Consider the following 19,767-nt stretch of genomic DNA (forward strand, 5'->3'; position numbering starts at 1 on the left):
AACATTTAAACATAGACTAGTTCTACCTAAACACTCGGAGTTTCTCCTTCTTTTAGCGACTTTTCGCTATTTTCAAAAGTTTTCATACACGCTAGCTTCATTAGTATTAGCAGTTAGCTATGGCTTCTCCCTCTCCCTCTCCTCTGTCCTGCTCAGTGTGTCAGATGTTCAGTTATTCTTCTGCCTCCTTTAATGATAATGGTTCTTGTATTAAGTGTAGTTTATTTACTGCGCTGGTGGCGAGGCTTAGTGAACTAGAGGAACGGTACCGCACGACGGAGTTATCTTTAGCCGCTATAGCCAGCCCCCAGTAGCCGGTGCGGTCCGACCGAAGGTAGCTTCTGTTAGCCGTCCTCCGGTAGTTGCTCCGGTAGTTCCTCCGGTAGTTCCCCCGGTAGTTCCCGAGCAGCCGGGAAGACAGGGAGGCTGGGTGACTGAGCGAAGGAAGACTAAAACGCCGAAGCCCACAGGTCACCACCAACCCATTCATATTTCTAATAAATTGTCCCCACTCAGCGATACACCCGCTGAGGAACCAACTCTGGTTATTGGCAGCTCCATAGTCAGAAACGTGAAGTTAGTGAAGCCAGCGGCCATAGTTAAATGTATCCCTGGGGCCAGAGCGGGCGACATTGAATCCTATTTAAAACTGCTGGCTAAAGATAAACGTAAATATGGTAAGATAGTTATTCACGTCGGCGGTAATGACACCCGTAGGTCACCAAAATTAATGTGGAGTCGGTGTGTAATTATGCTAAAACAATGTCGGACTCCGTAGTTTTCTCTGGACCCCTGCCCAATGTGACCAGTGATGACATGTATAGCCGCATGTCGTCATTCCACCGCTGGCTGTCGAGGTGGTGTCCAGCAAACGATGTGGGCTTCATTGATAACTGGAAGCCTTTTTGGGGAAAACCTGGTCTGATTAGGAGAGACGGCATCCATCCCACTTTGGATGGAGCGGCTCTCTTATCTAGGAATATGGCGAAGTTTATTTCTAAAACCTGACAGTCCAGAGTTAGGACCAGGAAGCAGAGCTGCTGTCTTACACGCTTCTCTGCGCTTTCTTTAGAACAGTCACCCACCCAAAACCCCATAGAGACTGTGTCTGTCCCCCGACCACCTAAATTATTTAAAGAAATAAAAACAAGAGGAGTCAAACATAAAAACCTAATAAAAATTCAAACTAACTCCTCAGTAGCACAAAATAAGAGAATGAAATGTGGACTGTTAAATATCAGGTCTCTGTCCTCTAAAGCTGTTTTAGTTAATCAATTAATATCAGATTATGATATTGATTTACTTTGTCTTACTGAGACCTGGTTGTCCCACGAGGAGTATGTTAGCCTAAATGAATCCACCCCCCCCAGTCATATTAACACTCACATTCCTCGAGGCACTGGCCGAGGAGGTGGAGTAGCAGCCATATATGATTCAAGCGTTTTAATGGACCCTAAACCTAAAGTAAATTATAATTCATTTGAAAGCCTTGTTCTTAAGTCTTTCTCACCCAAACTGGAAAACACTGCAGCCAGTTCTATTTGTTATAGTGTACCGCGCTCCTGGACCGTACTCTGATTTTATATCTGAATTCTCAGAGTTTTTATCAAGTTTAGTCCTTAAATCAGATAAAGTAATTATTGTAGGTGATTTTAATATTCCTGTGGATGTTAACAATGACAGCCTTAGTAATGCATTTATATCATTAATAGACTCAATTGGCTTCTGTCACAGTGTAAATAAACCAACTCATTGTTTTAATCACACTCTTGACCTTGTTTTATCATATGGCATTGATATTGAACATTTAATAGTCTTCCCACATAATCCTTTCCTATCTGACCATTATTTAATAACTTTTGAATTTATATTATTAGATTATAAGCCATTAGGCAAAACTTCCTACAGCAGATGTCTATCTGACAGTGCTGTAGCTAAATTTAAGGAGGAGATTCCTTCAGTGTTTAATTCAATGCCATGTCTGAATTTAACAGAGTCCTATAACAACTTTTGTCCCTCTGAAATTGATAATCTTGTCGATAGTGCTACAGGCTCACTACGATCAACATTAGACTCTATCGCTCCAATAAAAAGGAAATTATTAAAACATAGGAGATTAGCACCGTGGTACAACCACCAAACCCGCCAGTTAAAACAAATAGCTAGGAAATCTGAAAGGAAATGGCGCTCTTCCACATTATCAGAATATCGCTCAATTTGGCAAGATAATCTTAAAACCTATAGAAAGGCCCTACGTAATGCCAGAGGAGCCTATTACTCAGCACTAATAGAAGAAAATAAGAATAACCCTAGGTTCCTCTTCAGCACTGTAGCCAGGCTGACAGAGAGTCACAGCTCTATTGAGCCACATATCCCCATAAACTTAAGTAGCAACGACTTTATGAGCTTCTTTTATAATAAAATTATTACTATTAGAGAGAAAATTAATCACCAACTGCCATCAACAGTTATCAGTGGCTCTCCAAGTTCAGGAAGTTTAACTAATGTAAACTTAGATATATATTTAGACTGTTTTTCTGCTATCGATCTTCATCAGTTAACTTCAATAATTTCTTCATCGAAGCCATCAACCTGTCTATTAGACCCGATCCCAACTAGGCAGCTTAAAGAAGTTGTTCCCTTAATTGGCACTTCTTTACTGGATATGATTAATCTTTCTTTATTATCAGGGTATGTACCACAGTCCTTTAAAGTAGCTGTAATTAAACCCCTTCTAAAAAAAAAGCCCACTCTTGACCCAGGGGTTTTAGCCAACTATAGACCGATCTCTAACCTCCCCTTCCTCTCTAAGATTCTGGAGAAAGTAGTCGCCAAAGAGTTGTGTGACTTTTTACATAACAATAGTTTATTTGAGGATTTTCAGTCAGGAAGTCCATCATAGCACAGAGACAGCTCTGGTTAAAGTTAATAATGACCTTCTGACTGCTTCTGACAATGGACTTGTCTCTGTACTTGTATTATTAGCTCTTAGTGCTGCATTTGACACCATTGACCATATTATTCTTTTACAGAGACTTGAGCATCAAATTGGCATTAAAGGAACCACACTAAGCTGGTTTAAGTCATATTTATCAGATTGTTCGCAGTTTGTACATGTTAACGATGAATCTTCAATAAATACTACAGTTAGTCATGGAATTCCACAAGGTTCTGTACTTGGACCAATACTATTTACTTTATATATGCTCCCTTTAGGCAACATTATTAGGAATCACTTCATTAACTTTCACTGTTATGCAGATGATACGCAGTTATACCTATCGATCAAGCCCGATGAAATTAATCAATTATCTAAATTACAAACATGTCTTAAGGACATAAAATCCTGGATGAGCTGCAATTTTCTGATGTTAAACTCAGAAAAAAACAAAATTCTTGTTCTTGGCCCCAAAAACCTTAGAGACTCACTGTCTAAAGATATAGTTACTCTAGATGGCATTACCTTGGCCTCTAGCACCACTGTCAGGAATCATGGAGTTATCTTTGATCAGGATTTGTCATTTAACTCCCACATGAAGCAGACCTCCAGGACTGCCTTCTTTCATTTATGTAATATTACAAAAATTAGACAAATCCTTTCACAGACAGATGCAGAAAAACTAATCCATGCATTTGTTACTTCAAGGCTGGATTACTGCAACTCTTTATTATCAGGTTGCCCCAATAAGTCCATTAAAACGCTCCAATTAATTCAGAACGCTGCAGCACGAGTACTGACAGGAACTAGAAAAAGAGATCACATCTCTCCTGTACTAGCTTCTCTGCATTGGCTCCCTGTAAAATGAAGAATAGAATTTAAAATCCTCCTCCTCACCTATAAAGCTCTTCATGGTCAGGCCCCTTCATATCTCAAAGAGCTCATAGTACCCTATTACCCCACTAGAACACTACGTTCTCTGAATGCAGGGCTACTTGTGGTTCCTATAGTCTCTAAAAGTAGAACAGGAGCCAGCGCCTTCAGTTACCAAGCTCCTCTCCTGTGGAACCAGCTTCCAGTTGTGGTTCGGGAGGCAGATACCCTCTCCACATTCAAGAGTAGGCTTAAGACATTCCTCTTTGATAAAGCTTATAGTTAGACTGGATCAGGTGAGTCCTGAACCATCCCTTAGTTATGCTGCTATAGGCCTAGACTATCGGGGGATTTCCCATGGTGCACTGAGCTCCTCTCTTCCTCTCTCTTTCTGCACTCATTCATATCCCATTAATGCATGTTACTAACTTCACTTCTTCCCCGGAGTTCTTGTGCTTTCTCGTCTCGCAGGTTCTTATCGATCCTAGTGGAGCCTACTTCCATGGTCCTGCTTGACTGCCACTGCCAATACTGTTCTGTCTGTCTGTCTGTCTGTCTGTCTCGCTCTCGCTCTCTCACCCCAACTGGTCAAGACAGACGACCACCCACCTAGAGCCGAAGGACCTGTCCTAGGTTTCTGCCTTTTAACAAGCAGTTTTTCCTTGCCCTTGTAGCCAAGTTCTTGCTCATGGTGGTACTGTTGGGTCTCTGTAAATAATGTTATAAAGAGTTCGGTCTAGACCTGCTCTATTTGAAAAGTGTCCTGAGATAACTTCTGTTATGAATTGGCGCTATACAAATAAAACTGAATTGAATTGAATTGAATTGAATTACAATTAAGTGGCTCAAGATGGTGAGATAATTAACACCCAAATATAAACAACCCTGCTGAATTTGCTCCCATCCAGCATCCAACAGAGGCAATTTATAATACATTTGATATTCATTTGCATGAGAATAATACAGCTGAATGAGGGATGGTGTTTTTCTGTTCCAGCTCATCATCGGGGCAAGACGTGGCATTCGAGTGCGACGGCACACAGATGTGGTCCACATTACTCTCATTGATTTATCTGCTTGTTCATTCAACGTATTACCTCACACAAACGCTCTGAAAACAACAATGCTGAAAACAAAAACAAGTAGTCCATTTATCAACCAGGTCTGGAAATAACCGGTTGGCTACGGGGTAAAATGTTGGTCAATCTGTAGGGCCAGAGCACAATCAAGTCCCGCCCACATTTCATCTCTCTCCATTGTCTTTGTATTGCGTGAAGGTGCTTCCTTGTCACTTTCTGTCTGTAAGCAAACAACAGAAAAATGCCTAAAAGCAGCTGTGTGGTGGGACGCACTACCAACAGGGTGAAGAACCCAGAACCAAGATTTTATAAGCTGTCGAACTGAAACAGAAGTGGATACAGGCAATGGAAAGGAAGGCATCAGCAGTAAAGAGGGGGAAAACTGTGGGATCCTAAGCTAACTAAGCTATGCAAGCCCTGGTTTTGATCTTCATTAGGTTAAATGATGATCTTATGATTCGATCAAATAGCCATTCAATGGGATAATTTCTCCAAGTAAAGCAAGGTCAGGAGAAGGGACAGTGAGATAGACCCACAGTATTGAGTTTGTTAATGTACCCTTTCCCCTCTGGTAGACATAGGCTTCTAGAATATTCATTTGACATGCTGAAATCCAATGTTTTTGGTAGCGTTTCTGCCCTAGGTTGCATATTGTGGCGCTGATTGTTTTCCCCTCTGGTGGGAGTGGTTTTCAGAATCTCTACTGGGTAGGAAAGTACAGTCTTCCATGGGATAAATTGTCAGACCTTAGACCTTGTTCATTTGTGTGTAGTTCCTATGAAGGTACAATAAACCTGAATGATGCAGACAGAGCTAGACTCAAGGTCAGCTTACTGTCTTTTTTTGAGGCTTTCAACAACATCTCAGACACTTCAGCAGATGGAGTTCAGTTAGCATCATGTAATTCAACTAGACCTCCACGACAAACAAGCTGTTCAAAACTCCATCCGCTGACATAGACCATGAGATGTGGTTAAAAACACCAGAAAAACGCTAGTAAGGGAAACTTTAGCAAAGTTTTTCAGTTCAAAGTAAATTCCTCACACAAATTTAGACTGGAATTCAGGTTGTGCTTGGGGTCAAAACACAGAGTGTGAACATTTTAACATAGTTAACGTGTTCTATATTCTTCTGCCAACTTTTTTGAGCCTTTGAACTTTTTCACTTCCTGTAAGTCATCTCTTGCTACTTCTAACAAACTAATTAGCATACCATTTCACAAATACCAAGGCATTGCTTTTGGAATCTGAACTATGGAAACAACATTATACAGTACAAAATCTTTTGGTTTATTTTTAAGAGTTGTGAAATGTTGGTTGGACAGAAAAAGAAATTAGAAGACATCAACACTTGAATTTATGGTGGGCATTTTGACAACTTCTGATCAATAAATCAAAATGGTTTAGACTAATCAACATAATAATCATAATGAATAAAACAATAAAAACGCACACAGACAGTGACAGTAAGATGAAAGAGTGAAAGCTGAGTAAAGCAGAAGGAGAGCAGGGATAGCAAAGCCAAGATGCCCACTGTTGACCCGTAACAAGTGGCTCTTTATCAAATGGGCGGCCCGAGCCTGTTCATTTGACTGTTAGCATTACATCTGAGAGGAGAGCCTAAACAAAATTAGATTTTAAAACAGCTATGCCAGACCTCATGGATTTCCAATAATCAAGTAATCTGCGTGAGGAGAAAGAAGAAGGTAGGAAGAGGAGGAGGAGAGAAAAGACAGGTTGTATGCATCAGAAGAGTGAAGGAGTATGTGCATTCACAACACTTTTTCAAACCCAAAAGTACTACCCTTTGCGCCGATAAAAAGGGATGTGATAGAGGAGAAGGAGGGAGACAGAAGGAGATACATAGTATGTACGTGCATGTGAGGGTGTGTGCCTTTCCTTCTGTTTAGGCCAGTGCATATAATTGGTTGCCATCCTCCTCTCATTAATAACTGCACCAGACTCCATGGGACTTTCCAGCCCTTTCCCTCTGCACATTTTAAGAGTCCCATACAGCCCCCAGCACCGCTCGCTGTGTCGATCAATGGTCCCTGATTATTCCATTTGTTAGGCCCGCAATAAATGAAGGTTATTAAAATGGTGGAGAGCATCGATCTCCTCCAGGCGTGCCATGGTTAGCTGGCAGCAACAGGTCAGATATGGGACGCTTCAACTGAAGAGAGCACCTAACAGAGTTGGACTACAAATACAAAGAGTGTTTTTTGTTTTGTTTTTTTATCTAAAAAATGGAATGTTGTAAATATTTCAGTTCAGTTCTAATAAGGGTTCAGGGTACTTGAAATGCCCACAATCAAAGTCAGGGCTAACAGCCTGACATCATTGCCTCCTCCTGACTGCATCACACTGCCTCCCCCAGTCCTCCTCCAACAATTCTGTCTCTCTTAAGTGTCTTTTTAACACACACGACATACGACCACTTACAAGTCCCTCCTGTCAAATGCATTCGTAGTGTTTTACAAAAGTAGTGATAGATAGATTAATCAGTCAAAATGACAGATAATTGTCCAACTGGTTAATCAGCACTGGCTGATCCCGGTGGTCGAGAGGCTGATAAGAGGCATTCGACAGGTTTCCCCTTGTTTTCCTTTAAATACACATTGTCACAATCTGAAAACTACAGCATAACCTAATGTATTTTTCTATTTCATTAATTAATAAAAAATCCATCTAGAACAATATGTTACTGACTAAGATAACCATGTATATTAGATTGTAATGTTCAGTGGAATACAATGTGGAATTATAGAAGTCTTTTCCTTGTTTTGATTTCGTATCATCAGCCATCGCCCTGCTCTCTAAATTGCATATTAGCGATGCAAATATGCGAGGATTCAAATTGGTGAGATGAAAAATGAATCGTGATATCAATTGTGGTATTAATGCACAAAGACATGAGTTTACAAAAGGAAATATGCATGTTCTGCACAGATTATACCTTCCTCAGGAGAACATTTGTTTTTTATGAATAAAATACAAGGTTATTGATTTCAGTCATAATTTGTCTTCAATCTCATTTTGATAAAAAATCATGAGAAAATCCTTTCGTTAGTGTATCATTAATCTCCATCGACCATTAACAAAAAGTGACAGAAGTAGTTGTGTGAAGAATGAAAAAAGAAAGTGTGAGAGAGATTATTAAACCTGACCTACTATCACACTTTTGACTGAGCGCTGCGTAATTGTCAGTTTTCAAAAGTTAAAAAAATTCTCAAATAAAACCTCCCAGTATTACACTGTTGGAAATGGAATTTAAAAAGCTGATAGATTAGTTTGTTTGAAGCAAAGCCAGGCCTTTGACTGTATGGGTATTTGCAGATGTAAGGGAAAAGAGAAAAAGAAGATTCTGCATACTGCGGTCAAGTTCCCACGAGCAACATCAATAGATGTGTGCGACTGAAAATATAAGTGTACAAGTATAGGCACTAAGGGTATACTGCAAACATACTGTACACCCACACTTTTTGCTGTCTGTCTGCACAAGAATTTTAATATTCATTTATCCAAGGAGGGACAACACCGTACAGCTTACTCAGTTACACACATTTAAATACACAGAATGACGTCATGTCCAAGACCTTTGCAAATTTGCAAAAGTTTCACTGTGATTGCTCTGTCAAAGATATTTAATCAAAAAAAGATGCCTGGTGGGAAGAAATGCATGAAGGATTACAAACAAAATCCATCACTGATGTGCCAGTTCCTAGAAATTAAAAGAATATCACTTTATTCTAAAAAGATAAAAGGACACCTCAAACAGTCTGTACTGCAAACCTGATAAAAGCATTGAGATGGGTACACAGGTTTGACTGCGATGACAAAGTCAGACCATTTTAAGCTTCCTATGAGCCAGAAAAACATGACACGGTTCACATCCATCTCCACTAGAAGACAGAGCGCGCTACTGTACATTAATCTTCATTCTCAATAAAAACCCATCAGCATTATCCCTCCCCTAATTACCATGATACAAAGAGGAAATGAAAGATGATAAAAACGGAGGCAGTCATTTCCAAGCAACTAATGGGCTTGATAAAACCACACTTTTTTTTTTTTTTTGAGGATACATGAAATCTTTGGAAATCCAAAAGTCCCACAGGTGTAGAAAAACATTAGACGGATATGAACAAATTGAGCCTGCTCTTAACCCAGAGGGAGGTCAGAGGTCAGGTGAAGGCCAGTGTCAGAAAATCATCTTTCACAGACTCGCTTGTCCCTTAAAGACAACGGCTGAATAATTCACCTGTATGTGTTATTTATTGCTTTCTTTGTATGTTTTTCTGTTGCTGTTGTTGAAGTGTGTAAAAATCTATTTAAAAAATGGAACAAAACAAAAGGACTGCATCTTGGGAGCACGGTGGGAGCTTGTTTACAAGTGGTCTTTAATCCAGAGTTTTTGTTTCGGGACAGGTCCAGCATACTCACTATGCTAACCCCGCTGCATTAATTCAACACCAATATGAAATCACTGGCATGCAATCATTTCCAGTACTTTGCAAACATGTTTGTTTTCGTGTCTCTGTGGCTGAAAGTCTATATGCTGCCTAATGAACTGTGTGCATTGATTTAATTCAACTAATGATGCAGAAGACAAAGCCGCATAGACCACCTGTCTCATTGCCACATTATTACAACGAGCTTGGATATTGATGACTTATTGATTTCATTATTCTAAGTCAGAAAACCCGGCAGGCAATGCACGTGTGAAAACCAGCGGGGACGGATATGAAAGAAATTTTAATTAATCTTGTGTGTGCGCACGTGTGTGACTAAAGGCTATCCAGAGTTGTACAGGTTGTCTGACGACCACCCTGAGCAACAGTGACACACAAATACAGTTAAAACCCCTGCCTTCCTTAAAATTAAGACCAAAACCTGGAGTACCCTTGAGCCATGTGTAAGTCCAAAAGGGAGGTCACATAAATGACAAATGACTTGATGTGTTCAATTTTAAAATCTCAGGAAAGGACATTGTTTTACAAACGCCCGCAGGCTGTTTTCACACAGCTACAAACTGCTTTGACGATTCAACATTCTGCTGTAACAAAGTGTTTCAACAACAATGTGCTGTCACTGTGTTAATTACAACAGTGCTGTGGGCATCAGGGGAGATAATGGCAACGACTAGGCCCCTGATAGATACTCAAATTTTGTGACAGAATATCATAGAGGACTTGGTGAATCCTAGTGAACGTGTTGTGCTAGTGAGAAGAAAGGAAAACACTCCACTGCCAATAAGAATGTACACAGACACAACAGTGTCCCAGTTTTAAGTCCTATCTGGGTTGTGGTCGTATTTGAGATGTGACATTTACATGGAACATAGAGGAACGTTTTCATCCTGTTGTGTAAATGATTTGTTGGCTCCTTGCATTTGCATAATCTGTCAGAGAGTTAGTGGACAGAGGCTGGAATTTATGTAATCAGTGTTCGGATTATGCAGCACATAGTATAGATTTGCTTTTGTCATCTAATCAGCAGTAATGGAAGGTAGTCGTAATGTAAAGTCAAAGCACCTGCCCACCTGACACACAGTAATCAGAAATGTAGGTTGGCTGTTTACATGCCATGATTTCTATCAGGGCACTCAGACCAGTATATCAGGCTTCCCAAAACCAGGTTAAGGGCTTTACATGCACATAACCTGGAGTGGGTACTCCAAAAACCTAAACATAGCAAGGATACCAATCCTGCGTTTGGCTTGGTCCGGGTTAACTGCGCTGAACTGAGGCCGGTTTGTAGAGCTTCTCTGAATCTCTGTAGTTTGAAGTTTATGTGCCTGCCCGGATACTGATTTACATCTGCTTTACATTACCGCTGATACAAACCAAACACCTCCTGCTGCTTCACATTAAAAGCTTTCCACTGGTGAAGGAACGGGAGGCTTTTACTTTGAAGCATCTAAAAGAAAATCTGTTGTTTATCACAGAGTGAGCAAAGTTTTGTTTGCGTTGCCATTCTTCAATAAAAACAGGTGTACATAACAATATGGACATATTTGCCACTGTTTGGTCAGAGAATCAGTGAAATTATTGCAGAGAGGAACAGTGCAAACAGAATCAGTTACTAAATAGTGAACAGCTTCCTGCATTTGGTCTGCAAACACACACCCCCAGCATTATTCACTGTTGTATCACATCCAGGTAACCAACGTCTTTAAGTTTGCCGTGTTGTGGTCACGTTGAGTCAACATAGCTTGAGTGGTCGCAGCATGATGACATGTAAATACACTCAGTCGGAGGTTTGCTACATTTTTGTTTCAGTCTTTAATTTTTGGGCTTTTTTGCTGGAACATGATTGAATAATGTCTGATTGGATATGATTTTAAACAGCTGAGCCAACATGTTTTAAATTGACTGGATTCAGAAGAATGTGACTCTGGAAAAAGGCTACAGATCAATCACTCAATGTTACTTACATAGAAATACAAATTATAGAAGATAGAAAAGGTATATGTGACTTGAGAAAGATTAAAACAGAAAAGAAAAGTTTAATCTTTCTAGTTTCTACATATTTTTTAGCACATTTAGACTATATCCGAGATGTGCCCTTTTTCTGTTAGGTAAGCTTTGACTCATCATAATAATAAGTGTTTTTTTCCTGCATGTTCTTTGAGCTGCAGAGTGTCATAAGAGGGTTAATTAAACATGAATCTTTTTCTTATAGAGACTATTAATTAGCCCACTCTCAGGTCTTAACAGGACTCTTAATTAAAGGCAGCAGGAGCACTGGCGAGGTCAGTAAGCCCACAGTATGTATGTAAGTGTGCTGTCTGCTACAGGTGCCTCATTAGAGTGATCGGGATAAAGTTCTAAGTAGTTCAAAGCTATTTTCAATATAATACAGTCAAAAAGTTCACCTTTCTCTCATTTAGTATTCTGTGAAAAAGGCTAAAAACAGTTAGACAAACTCAGATCATACTGTATATCCTGCGCCATGTGTTGAGTGTTTAAACCTTCCACTTTCCTCTTACATGTCCCCAGTCTCCACAAAATTGCTGCAACGACAAATTCCTTCCCATTTGTTACTGGCAAGTAAAATCAATTCTGATCCACCTTCACGCTGAACAAGCTGAACGGCTCCCATACTCCTAAAAATAAGCCTCGACGACGCCATTTCTGTGTCTGACAGGATATCGGGCCGGGACAAATGGGCATCAGAGGGAGACAGAATGCTGGCAGGGTTTCTAAAGAGGCCACAGTGTTAGGCTAAGAAGAGCCAGACATAAAGTTTGCGTCAAGCCCCTCTGACGTCACACAGCTTACAGCTCCACAGGGGATTGTGAAGCATAATAGGTAGGGAGAGAAATGGTTCTGTGTGCAAGGTAGGTCAACATCCAGCTTTGAGAGAGTTTATTTTTTTAAAGTAATGTTTAAACCCCAGGGGCCAGAGGAAGAAAACTCTGTAGAGTCACGACTAAAACTGTGTGTACTCACAAAGACAGATATACACATTCTTTTTGTCAGATTAGAAATCTCAATCATCGCGGAACAATCCCCATGTCCACAGGCCAAACAGGCCTTTTTCAAAAGACAGTTTAACAGTTCACAGTAGGAGAAGCACAGGTGTAAATAATAAAATGAATGCTAGCTTAATTCCATTTAGCTGCTTCACGTTTCAGGGTCCTGGTGTTGTTCACACTGCCATGGCTTACAAGGACACTTGAATAGAACAGAGCCATTGTTAATGCCGTTAGTAACACCTGTCCTTGTCCACTGTGACAAGTGAAGATATCTGCTGTGAAAAAGGCCTACTTTTGTCCACTCCAGCAATTTTCTAATTAAAGCCTGCAGGTGTTAATCAGTGTATTGTTAAATACTGAAGTAAACAGAAACAAACACAGACAGTCTTGTTTTACAGCATCTGACTGAAAAAGTCTAATCAATGTGTTCCATCATTCTTATTTGGATTTTGGCTACTGTGTTTTCCCACATACATAATGCATCTTTAGAGCTAATGTAAGCTCTCATTACAACAGTCATAAGAAAGCATAATTATGAAGAATGTCAATTATTCTACTGTTCAGAATCACATCATCCTTTTCACTGGGTCGTCATGTTTTGCTGCCTCTTTCAAACACCATGTGGTAATGGTAAATCTATTGTGCAAGGGTCTACACTACAGTACCATCAATGCTTCCAAAATCTCCCAAAAGTCCCAACTTTTCTCTTAATAAACATAATCCAGGTTTGTCCTACAGTGTATGGTTATAATGCATTATATATTATACATACGGGATTCATGTGAATTCTTACTGTTTTTACTGATCCAGCTTTTGACTTTATTCCAACCTACAATGACCAGCTGTCAGGCTAAAAACAAGTGTACCACCCGTGGATCAATACTGGTCAAAGCTCTTACTGCAATCACTCATCTTATCAGGTCGAGGTTCATGTTCGTTTGCTATCAACACACAGGTGTCATGTTCTGTGTTCAGTGTGAGAATGGCCGAAAGCAACAAAAGACAGCACCTGTCGAATTAGCGTCATTTTTAATTTTCTTGATGTGAACTAATCAAACCAATGTAAAATCATTTACTTCCTGTCAAGCTGACTGTTTTAATTTCACACTGCAGGTCCAACAGCTCCATAAGGTAACCTTGATACTTAGACAAACATCTGACCTTAATTACTATTCTGTCAAAATACTCTATGCCCTCTCAATAGCTTTCTAAAGAACAATTAGGTAGCTTTTTATTCCTTCAAGGGGCCACTAGTCAGCTGAAGGTAGCCTTGACCTTGGACTTACATACTGTATATCTGAAGACTGTTATCACGATTCTACTGTACAGATGTAGTAGACGTACACGCAATCATGCTGCACACAAAGTGGGACACACAAGCAGCTGTGCCCCAATTGCAAATACACACACAAAACTGAATAGCTGTCATTGGCTCAACAAGGGAATAAACACACCATTTTGACCAATGGGCCTTGTAATTGTACAGCCATCCTCTCTCCCCCTGTGTTCATACAGAGGCAACTCTCTAAGTGTGTGTGTGTGTGTGTACACATGTCTCCAAGAAAAAGACCTCTGATTTCCCACAGTGCAAAACATAATTTACTGCCCACTCTATGCCTTACACTGCACACCTCTCTCACCAGGCTTAACCGTTCGCATACCAACTCACTCGATATCCTAACAGTGCAAGATACTGTCCACCAGCTTAAATCATCCAAAGCAATTACAGGCCAAGTTCTGTATGTGATCACCCATGAACAACTGAAAAAAAAAATCTACAAAGCTGCAAAATAACATTCTAGTACCATGTTTGGGGCACTGCAATGACCAGTGCAGGCTGGTTCCTGAACTGTGCTTGTGCCCAGTGCAGTGAATAAATTACTACATATGCAGTAATAACTAAATAATAACCAAATAATGCTTCAAATGTAAAAAAATAAATATTTAGCACTGTCCAACTAGTAGATCTATTTAAATCAAAAAATAACCTTTAAGCCATCTGAAGGCAGCAGGACACATGTGTTGATAAATCTGCAGCACCAGAGCACAGTGCCATTGCACACAACTGTCCACCAGTTTCACCTTCATTAAATCACATGCAAACGACACCTGCTGCAAAATAACCACACACACCTCTACTCACATCAGACATGCACTACTAAGCAAATGTCACTGTATCACACTTTCAGACACGATTTAACCATTTACAAAGTGAACTGCAGTAGGATTAAGACTGAAATAGTGTTGGTATGATGCGATCATTTAAGTGGCTTCACTAAACAATTTTTAATGTTTCTCTCTATCATCATTTTACCAGTAAACTACACCATCTGCCTTTGGCTGCAGAGTTTTGGTGCTATGTGTTGACAATATGCTGCTCTGCACATTCAGGACAACAATAATGATTTCCTGGAGAAGCTGTTTTATTTGAGTGGTTGTCGACATGCTTCTCTGTGATTGGCTCAGCTGTTTCAGAGCATTGAAACTTGTGACGTGACTGGCTGAGAGTATTTATTAATCAACGCACCCTCTGATCCATATTCCACTGCAGCCAGCCACTTGCTGCACATACATGAACCAAAATAGCAGGTGAGCTTGAAGCGCTCCATGCACCCAACATCAAGGACACTCCACTGTATCAGGGCTCGGGCTGCACAATATAGTACAAACGTCACATTGCAATTGCTTTGAGACTGATATGAAATGATTCATGATTAGCTTCCTGTGAGTTGGATACTGCACTTTGCGATTATAATAATATTGCGATTAATTGTGCAGCCCTACTCCATTAACCTACAGGGCTTCATTGAGTGAAAACTATGACAACTTAACCGAATGCTAAACTAATGTCAAAAAGCACCCTGAATATTCTTACAAGTAAATATAGCGTGCTAACAAATTTAGAAAAATAAAGTACACAAAAAAGCTGCAAGTGCATCCATTGCCATTCATATCCCAATCACATTATCAAACAAAAAGATTACTTTTGAAAAAATCTTTTTCAAATCCATAATTTTGCAATTAGTGCCATCTTAAAAGATGGATTTAACCCCGGGCCAGAGTTACATTCAAAGCCAAATACTCCCTGAATAAAACACAAAACGCTCTCTTTAGTCGCAGGTCTCTGAGCCCAGAAATGTGAAAGGACACATTCTTCTTACAAGTGTACAAATGAGGGTCTATGGCCTGAAAACGCTCTGAGCAGTGAAAAATGTTACACGCTGATTTAGCATGGCTTTCTGATAGGAATGCCCATTTCAGCCAGCTCCTATTACCTCTTTTAAATCAATACCAGAGTCACATTTAATGATGCCTTCTAATTCAACATTTCCCTGAAGCCTGACACTTTGGCAGGCACTGCGTGGTAATTCCACTGATGTCCTAACGGCAGCGATGTGTTACATTTTCATTTAGACGAATTTCTACAATAGGTGCATTTTTTGTGAGCATTATGCATGACTACGTAGCATTTGCCATCATTACAACGGTAGCGCTCTGCAGCCACGAGGCAATGAAAGAAGAAGGTTGGTGGCACCGCAGTGGATCAAACGACAGCTTTATGAGAGCTGAAATACACTGTGGCCATTCATGAGGGAAAGCAGTGAGGTTCCCCCGTCAAAGCGTAGCACGGGTAGCCTCCAGCAGAATGTAATGAATTAGCACTGTAATAAAGACAAGGGTAGCCAGTGATTTGCTGCTGTGTCCTGGCTGTTTAAAGACAGATGTCCCCTCAAAGCACAGTGTGAGGCATCAGTGCATCTGATTCGTCTCTTTAACGAACTGAAATTTTGGTATTGTGGAGGGCCAACTGACCAATCTTAAGCACTACCCCTACCCTTAATGCACCAATCACAGCTTAACACAAACTTGGACGACCTCAGTCATCTTTCTGCTGCCAAGCGCCTACACTATCAATGCAAACCACAAAGACACTTTTTGGTTTGCAATACTTTAGGAAATATGATTGATTCATATCACTCTCATATCTAAGTGTTTCACAAGAAAGCAAATAAGTCCAAGTGTCAAACTCTTCCTTTATAGAAACGTTACCATATTTTTTCCTTCCAGGTACCTGAACTGAGTACTGATACCGTGTTCTTGGTGACACCTTCCCTGATTGCAGTTGGTGCATAAATGAATATGTATGGACATCGCTAAATTCCAAAAGTAGTGAGTAAACTTGAAGTCAAGGTTAAACATTAGCAACAACTGTGCAGATAATAGAAATAGTGTCTAAGGATGAGGCTTTCAGTATTCTATATTTTTCTGATGGTCAAGAAATTCCTGAAAAGACCAAAACTGACAACGTGTTAGTCTGTTTAATTAATGTACACTGTCCCTGTTAAAATAAACCAATAAATAAAGAAAATAAAGAAAGAAATAAAACCTTCCGTGCATGTCTGTGACGCTCACCTCAAAGTGAAAAAATAATCATCAATTATAATCAACTGTCCCAGATTTCCTGTTTTATTAGTTCCATCTATAAAAACTAACATGGTTCCCTCAGCACTACAGGAGAGAGACTCAAACCACGGCCCAGCACAGGGAACATCCTTAACCTGCCGAATTACCCCAGACATAAGATGAGCAGAGAAATTACCCTGTCCTTCATCCTCCAGCTCTGTGCTAAGGCCTTGGAGCCCTCAATCTTCTCCGAGTGCCGTTTCTTCATGAAGGCCAGTGGAAGTTTCCAGTCATTCATGTCAGCCTCCTCTTCTTCTGCGAGGCCCACGGCCGGCGAATGAAGCAATTCTGAGTCCATTTTCATCAGGGCCCTGCAGGGGAGAGCGCTTGTTAGTGACACAGATTTCATTTGAGTTTCTGTGGCCTGTTGTGGTGGGAAACTAACACTAAAAACATACTCTTTACTCTCACAGCAACGATAAAAATGGCTGATACATTAGCCACGTTCTACTTAACTAATGTATAAGATTTCAGTTTCACTGATTCTTGACTTATATTTAAGAAAATCATCACTTGGAGGAATTAGAGGTGAAGAAGTGGAGAAGTCGCCTTCTCCACCATGATGCCACCTGTAAGTGGCATCATTTCTTTTTTACCATGTGTATGGTGGCGTGGGAAGCTAGCTTATATATACTATCAGTGCTTGAGCCAGTGCATACTGGCACCGCTCTGCAAGCAACACAACTCAGCTTTCTTCTCTTCGATATTGGTGTTTCAATGGCTGATGCCGATATTTACAGAGCAGGGCTGCCGACGGCCGATATCAAACGGGAGAAAAGCCCTGTGTAATTCTATTCTACCCTGCAGGAAATTCAGGTATACGTATGTTTACAGCCAGATGCATGACAGTTACAAAACAGGGCTTCAACCCAACGTTTTCACCATCTTCCCAAAACTCACATGGGAGAGCACTTACACTGTTCCACAGCAGCTGCACTGACCAGGCTGCCTGCAGATGTGTCGTCAGACAGTTTTAGTTTATCGGCCTTGAGAGCGCAGATATTGGCTGGTGCCAAATAACTCCAAATGCCAGATAATCAGCCAGATGAATTGGTCTATCACTAGTCAGTATAGCCTGCACTGAATAATCTAATGCTTCAGTTGACTACATTGGACATCAATACTGTCTGGACATCCACTGGACATAAAACATGGTCCATTTTCCCTTTAACGTTTTGGAATTTTTGGCTCTGTTTGTTAAAAGAAGAAAAGAACATTTTTGATGCTCAAAGGAAGACATCCAAACATCGTAGGCATCATAATGAGTATGAAAGAAATTCAAACAATACAAACAACTACACAACTCGCAGCCTAGCTTCCATCTAAAGGGCTTTCAGTGCAGTTGTGATGTTCCCAGCAAAAAACTCTTCCTCTAGGAAAAGCTTCGCTGTTGCCATGGAGTCGAGCTAAAACATTTTTCTCTTTCACTTCTAGTGTAATGCTAGTGAGGCATTTACCCTACGGCTGTGAAAACAGAAAGACACCAGTGGGCGTATGTGGGTTTGAATTCAGTACCTTCTGTCACACCAATATCTGACAACGTGAAAAACCTCAGTGGCTGCGGAGTTTTCCACTTTATGACGGGTACATGAGTCACGTGTCAACCTCAATCTCAAAATCACAACAACTGAAACCAAACACACGCACATCTGGACTCGTTCAGGTCAACAGTGTGGCTGCCTGCCTCCTCACGGCAGCATCAGGCCGGTGTCACACTGTCACACTGTCACACAGGGACACAGCACCTGGATGATGTCATGATGGAGGCTCCAGCTGGCCACGTGAACACCGCTCGAGCCACAGACCAGGGGCTGGTTGTGTTGTGTGTGTGTGGTGTGTGAGTAAGGCCCGGCTGTGTTAAAGGGAGTCCACAGCCGGAGCTAATAACCCGGTCGGCTAGCTCAGTGCTAGCTGGAGCAGCGCGGCTAATGTGACAGCTCTGGCTCACAGCACGACGGGCTAATGCTATTTACAGCCGCTTCTCTCTTTCTCTCTTTCTCTCTTTCTTTCTTTCTTTCCAGGCTGCTTGCGAAACAACACGAGCAGAGAGAAAAGTGAGACAGAGCAGATGTGCAGAAATGGCGCTAGTGGTGGCAGATGCGGGGCAGATGCGGGGCAGACCTTGGTGCGGTGGGATTATCGACCCGGGCTGAGGAAGCTCTCCGTCTCCGGACGATGACAGACACGGTCGCACAAACAATCCTGGTCAGAAAATGGTAGGGCAGCGTCCACAGCCTGTAGAGTATGTCAAACCCGTCGAATCCAAGCTGGACGGGTGCGTGTTTGCAGGGGAATCTGCGGCTCCTCTCCCCACGGCTCTTCGCTATGGGAAGGGGCTGGAGACGAGGCCCATCTTCACACGGACAGTCTGCCACAGCCACACGAAGCACCGGCCACACTTAGCGATGACTGGGGTCTTATGGCCTCCTTCTACAAACCAGCGACCCTGGTAGCTGATTTGGTGCTTTGGTTTTCGCGAAAATCCCGCACAATCCCGAGAATTTCTCCGGAGAGGCACTTCTTCAGCACTTCTGCAAGGGCGCAGCCATCTTGGGTTGGACCCAGAATGCACCGTTGGGGCGGCGAGGCTGTCGTGAAACGTCACCGCTGTTGTTCCTGTCACACAGAATATAAACACACACACTCACTGAACGAGAGCGAAAGAAATATGGTTTATAATGCTGTACAGATTATACCTACTCGTACGTTTGTGTCACTCTTCGTTAATATGGATGTCAGTTGTATTTTTTTTTTTTTTCTGAAATGTGTCTTTTAAGTTACACTCATCTCTTTAACTTTTCTAATTTCAAGTCTGTGACAGAAGTGAGTCCTATTTTTTTTTTCTTCTCTTTTATTATATTACCTTGCGTGGTCTTTTTTTCTCTTCTTTTTGATATAAATAAATAAATACAATTTCTAATTTTATTGCACATT

General features: G+C 41.0%; 1 protein-coding gene across 4 annotated transcripts in view; it reads right to left on the minus strand.

The window, feature by feature from the left end:
- Positions 1-19,383, minus strand: part of rptor (regulatory associated protein of MTOR, complex 1) — a 187,389-nt gene extending 168,006 nt beyond the window's left edge. For all 4 annotated transcript variants that reach the window (XM_051383914.1, XM_051383912.1, XM_051383913.1 and 1 more), the window contains exons 1-2: positions 18,955-19,383; positions 16,970-17,144 (exon numbers count right to left, since the gene is read on the minus strand). In XM_051383914.1, coding sequence (XP_051239874.1) covers positions 16,970-17,137 — 168 coding nt within the window. In that variant the 5' untranslated portion in view covers positions 17,138-17,144; positions 18,955-19,383. The remainder of the gene's footprint in view (positions 1-16,969; positions 17,145-18,954) is intronic.
- Between the last annotated feature and the right edge of the window lie 384 nt (positions 19,384-19,767).

The sequence above is a fragment of the Dicentrarchus labrax genome, unplaced genomic scaffold (genome assembly GCF_905237075.1).
Source record: "Dicentrarchus labrax unplaced genomic scaffold, dlabrax2021, whole genome shotgun sequence".
Taxonomy (NCBI): Eukaryota; Metazoa; Chordata; class Actinopteri; family Moronidae; genus Dicentrarchus; species Dicentrarchus labrax.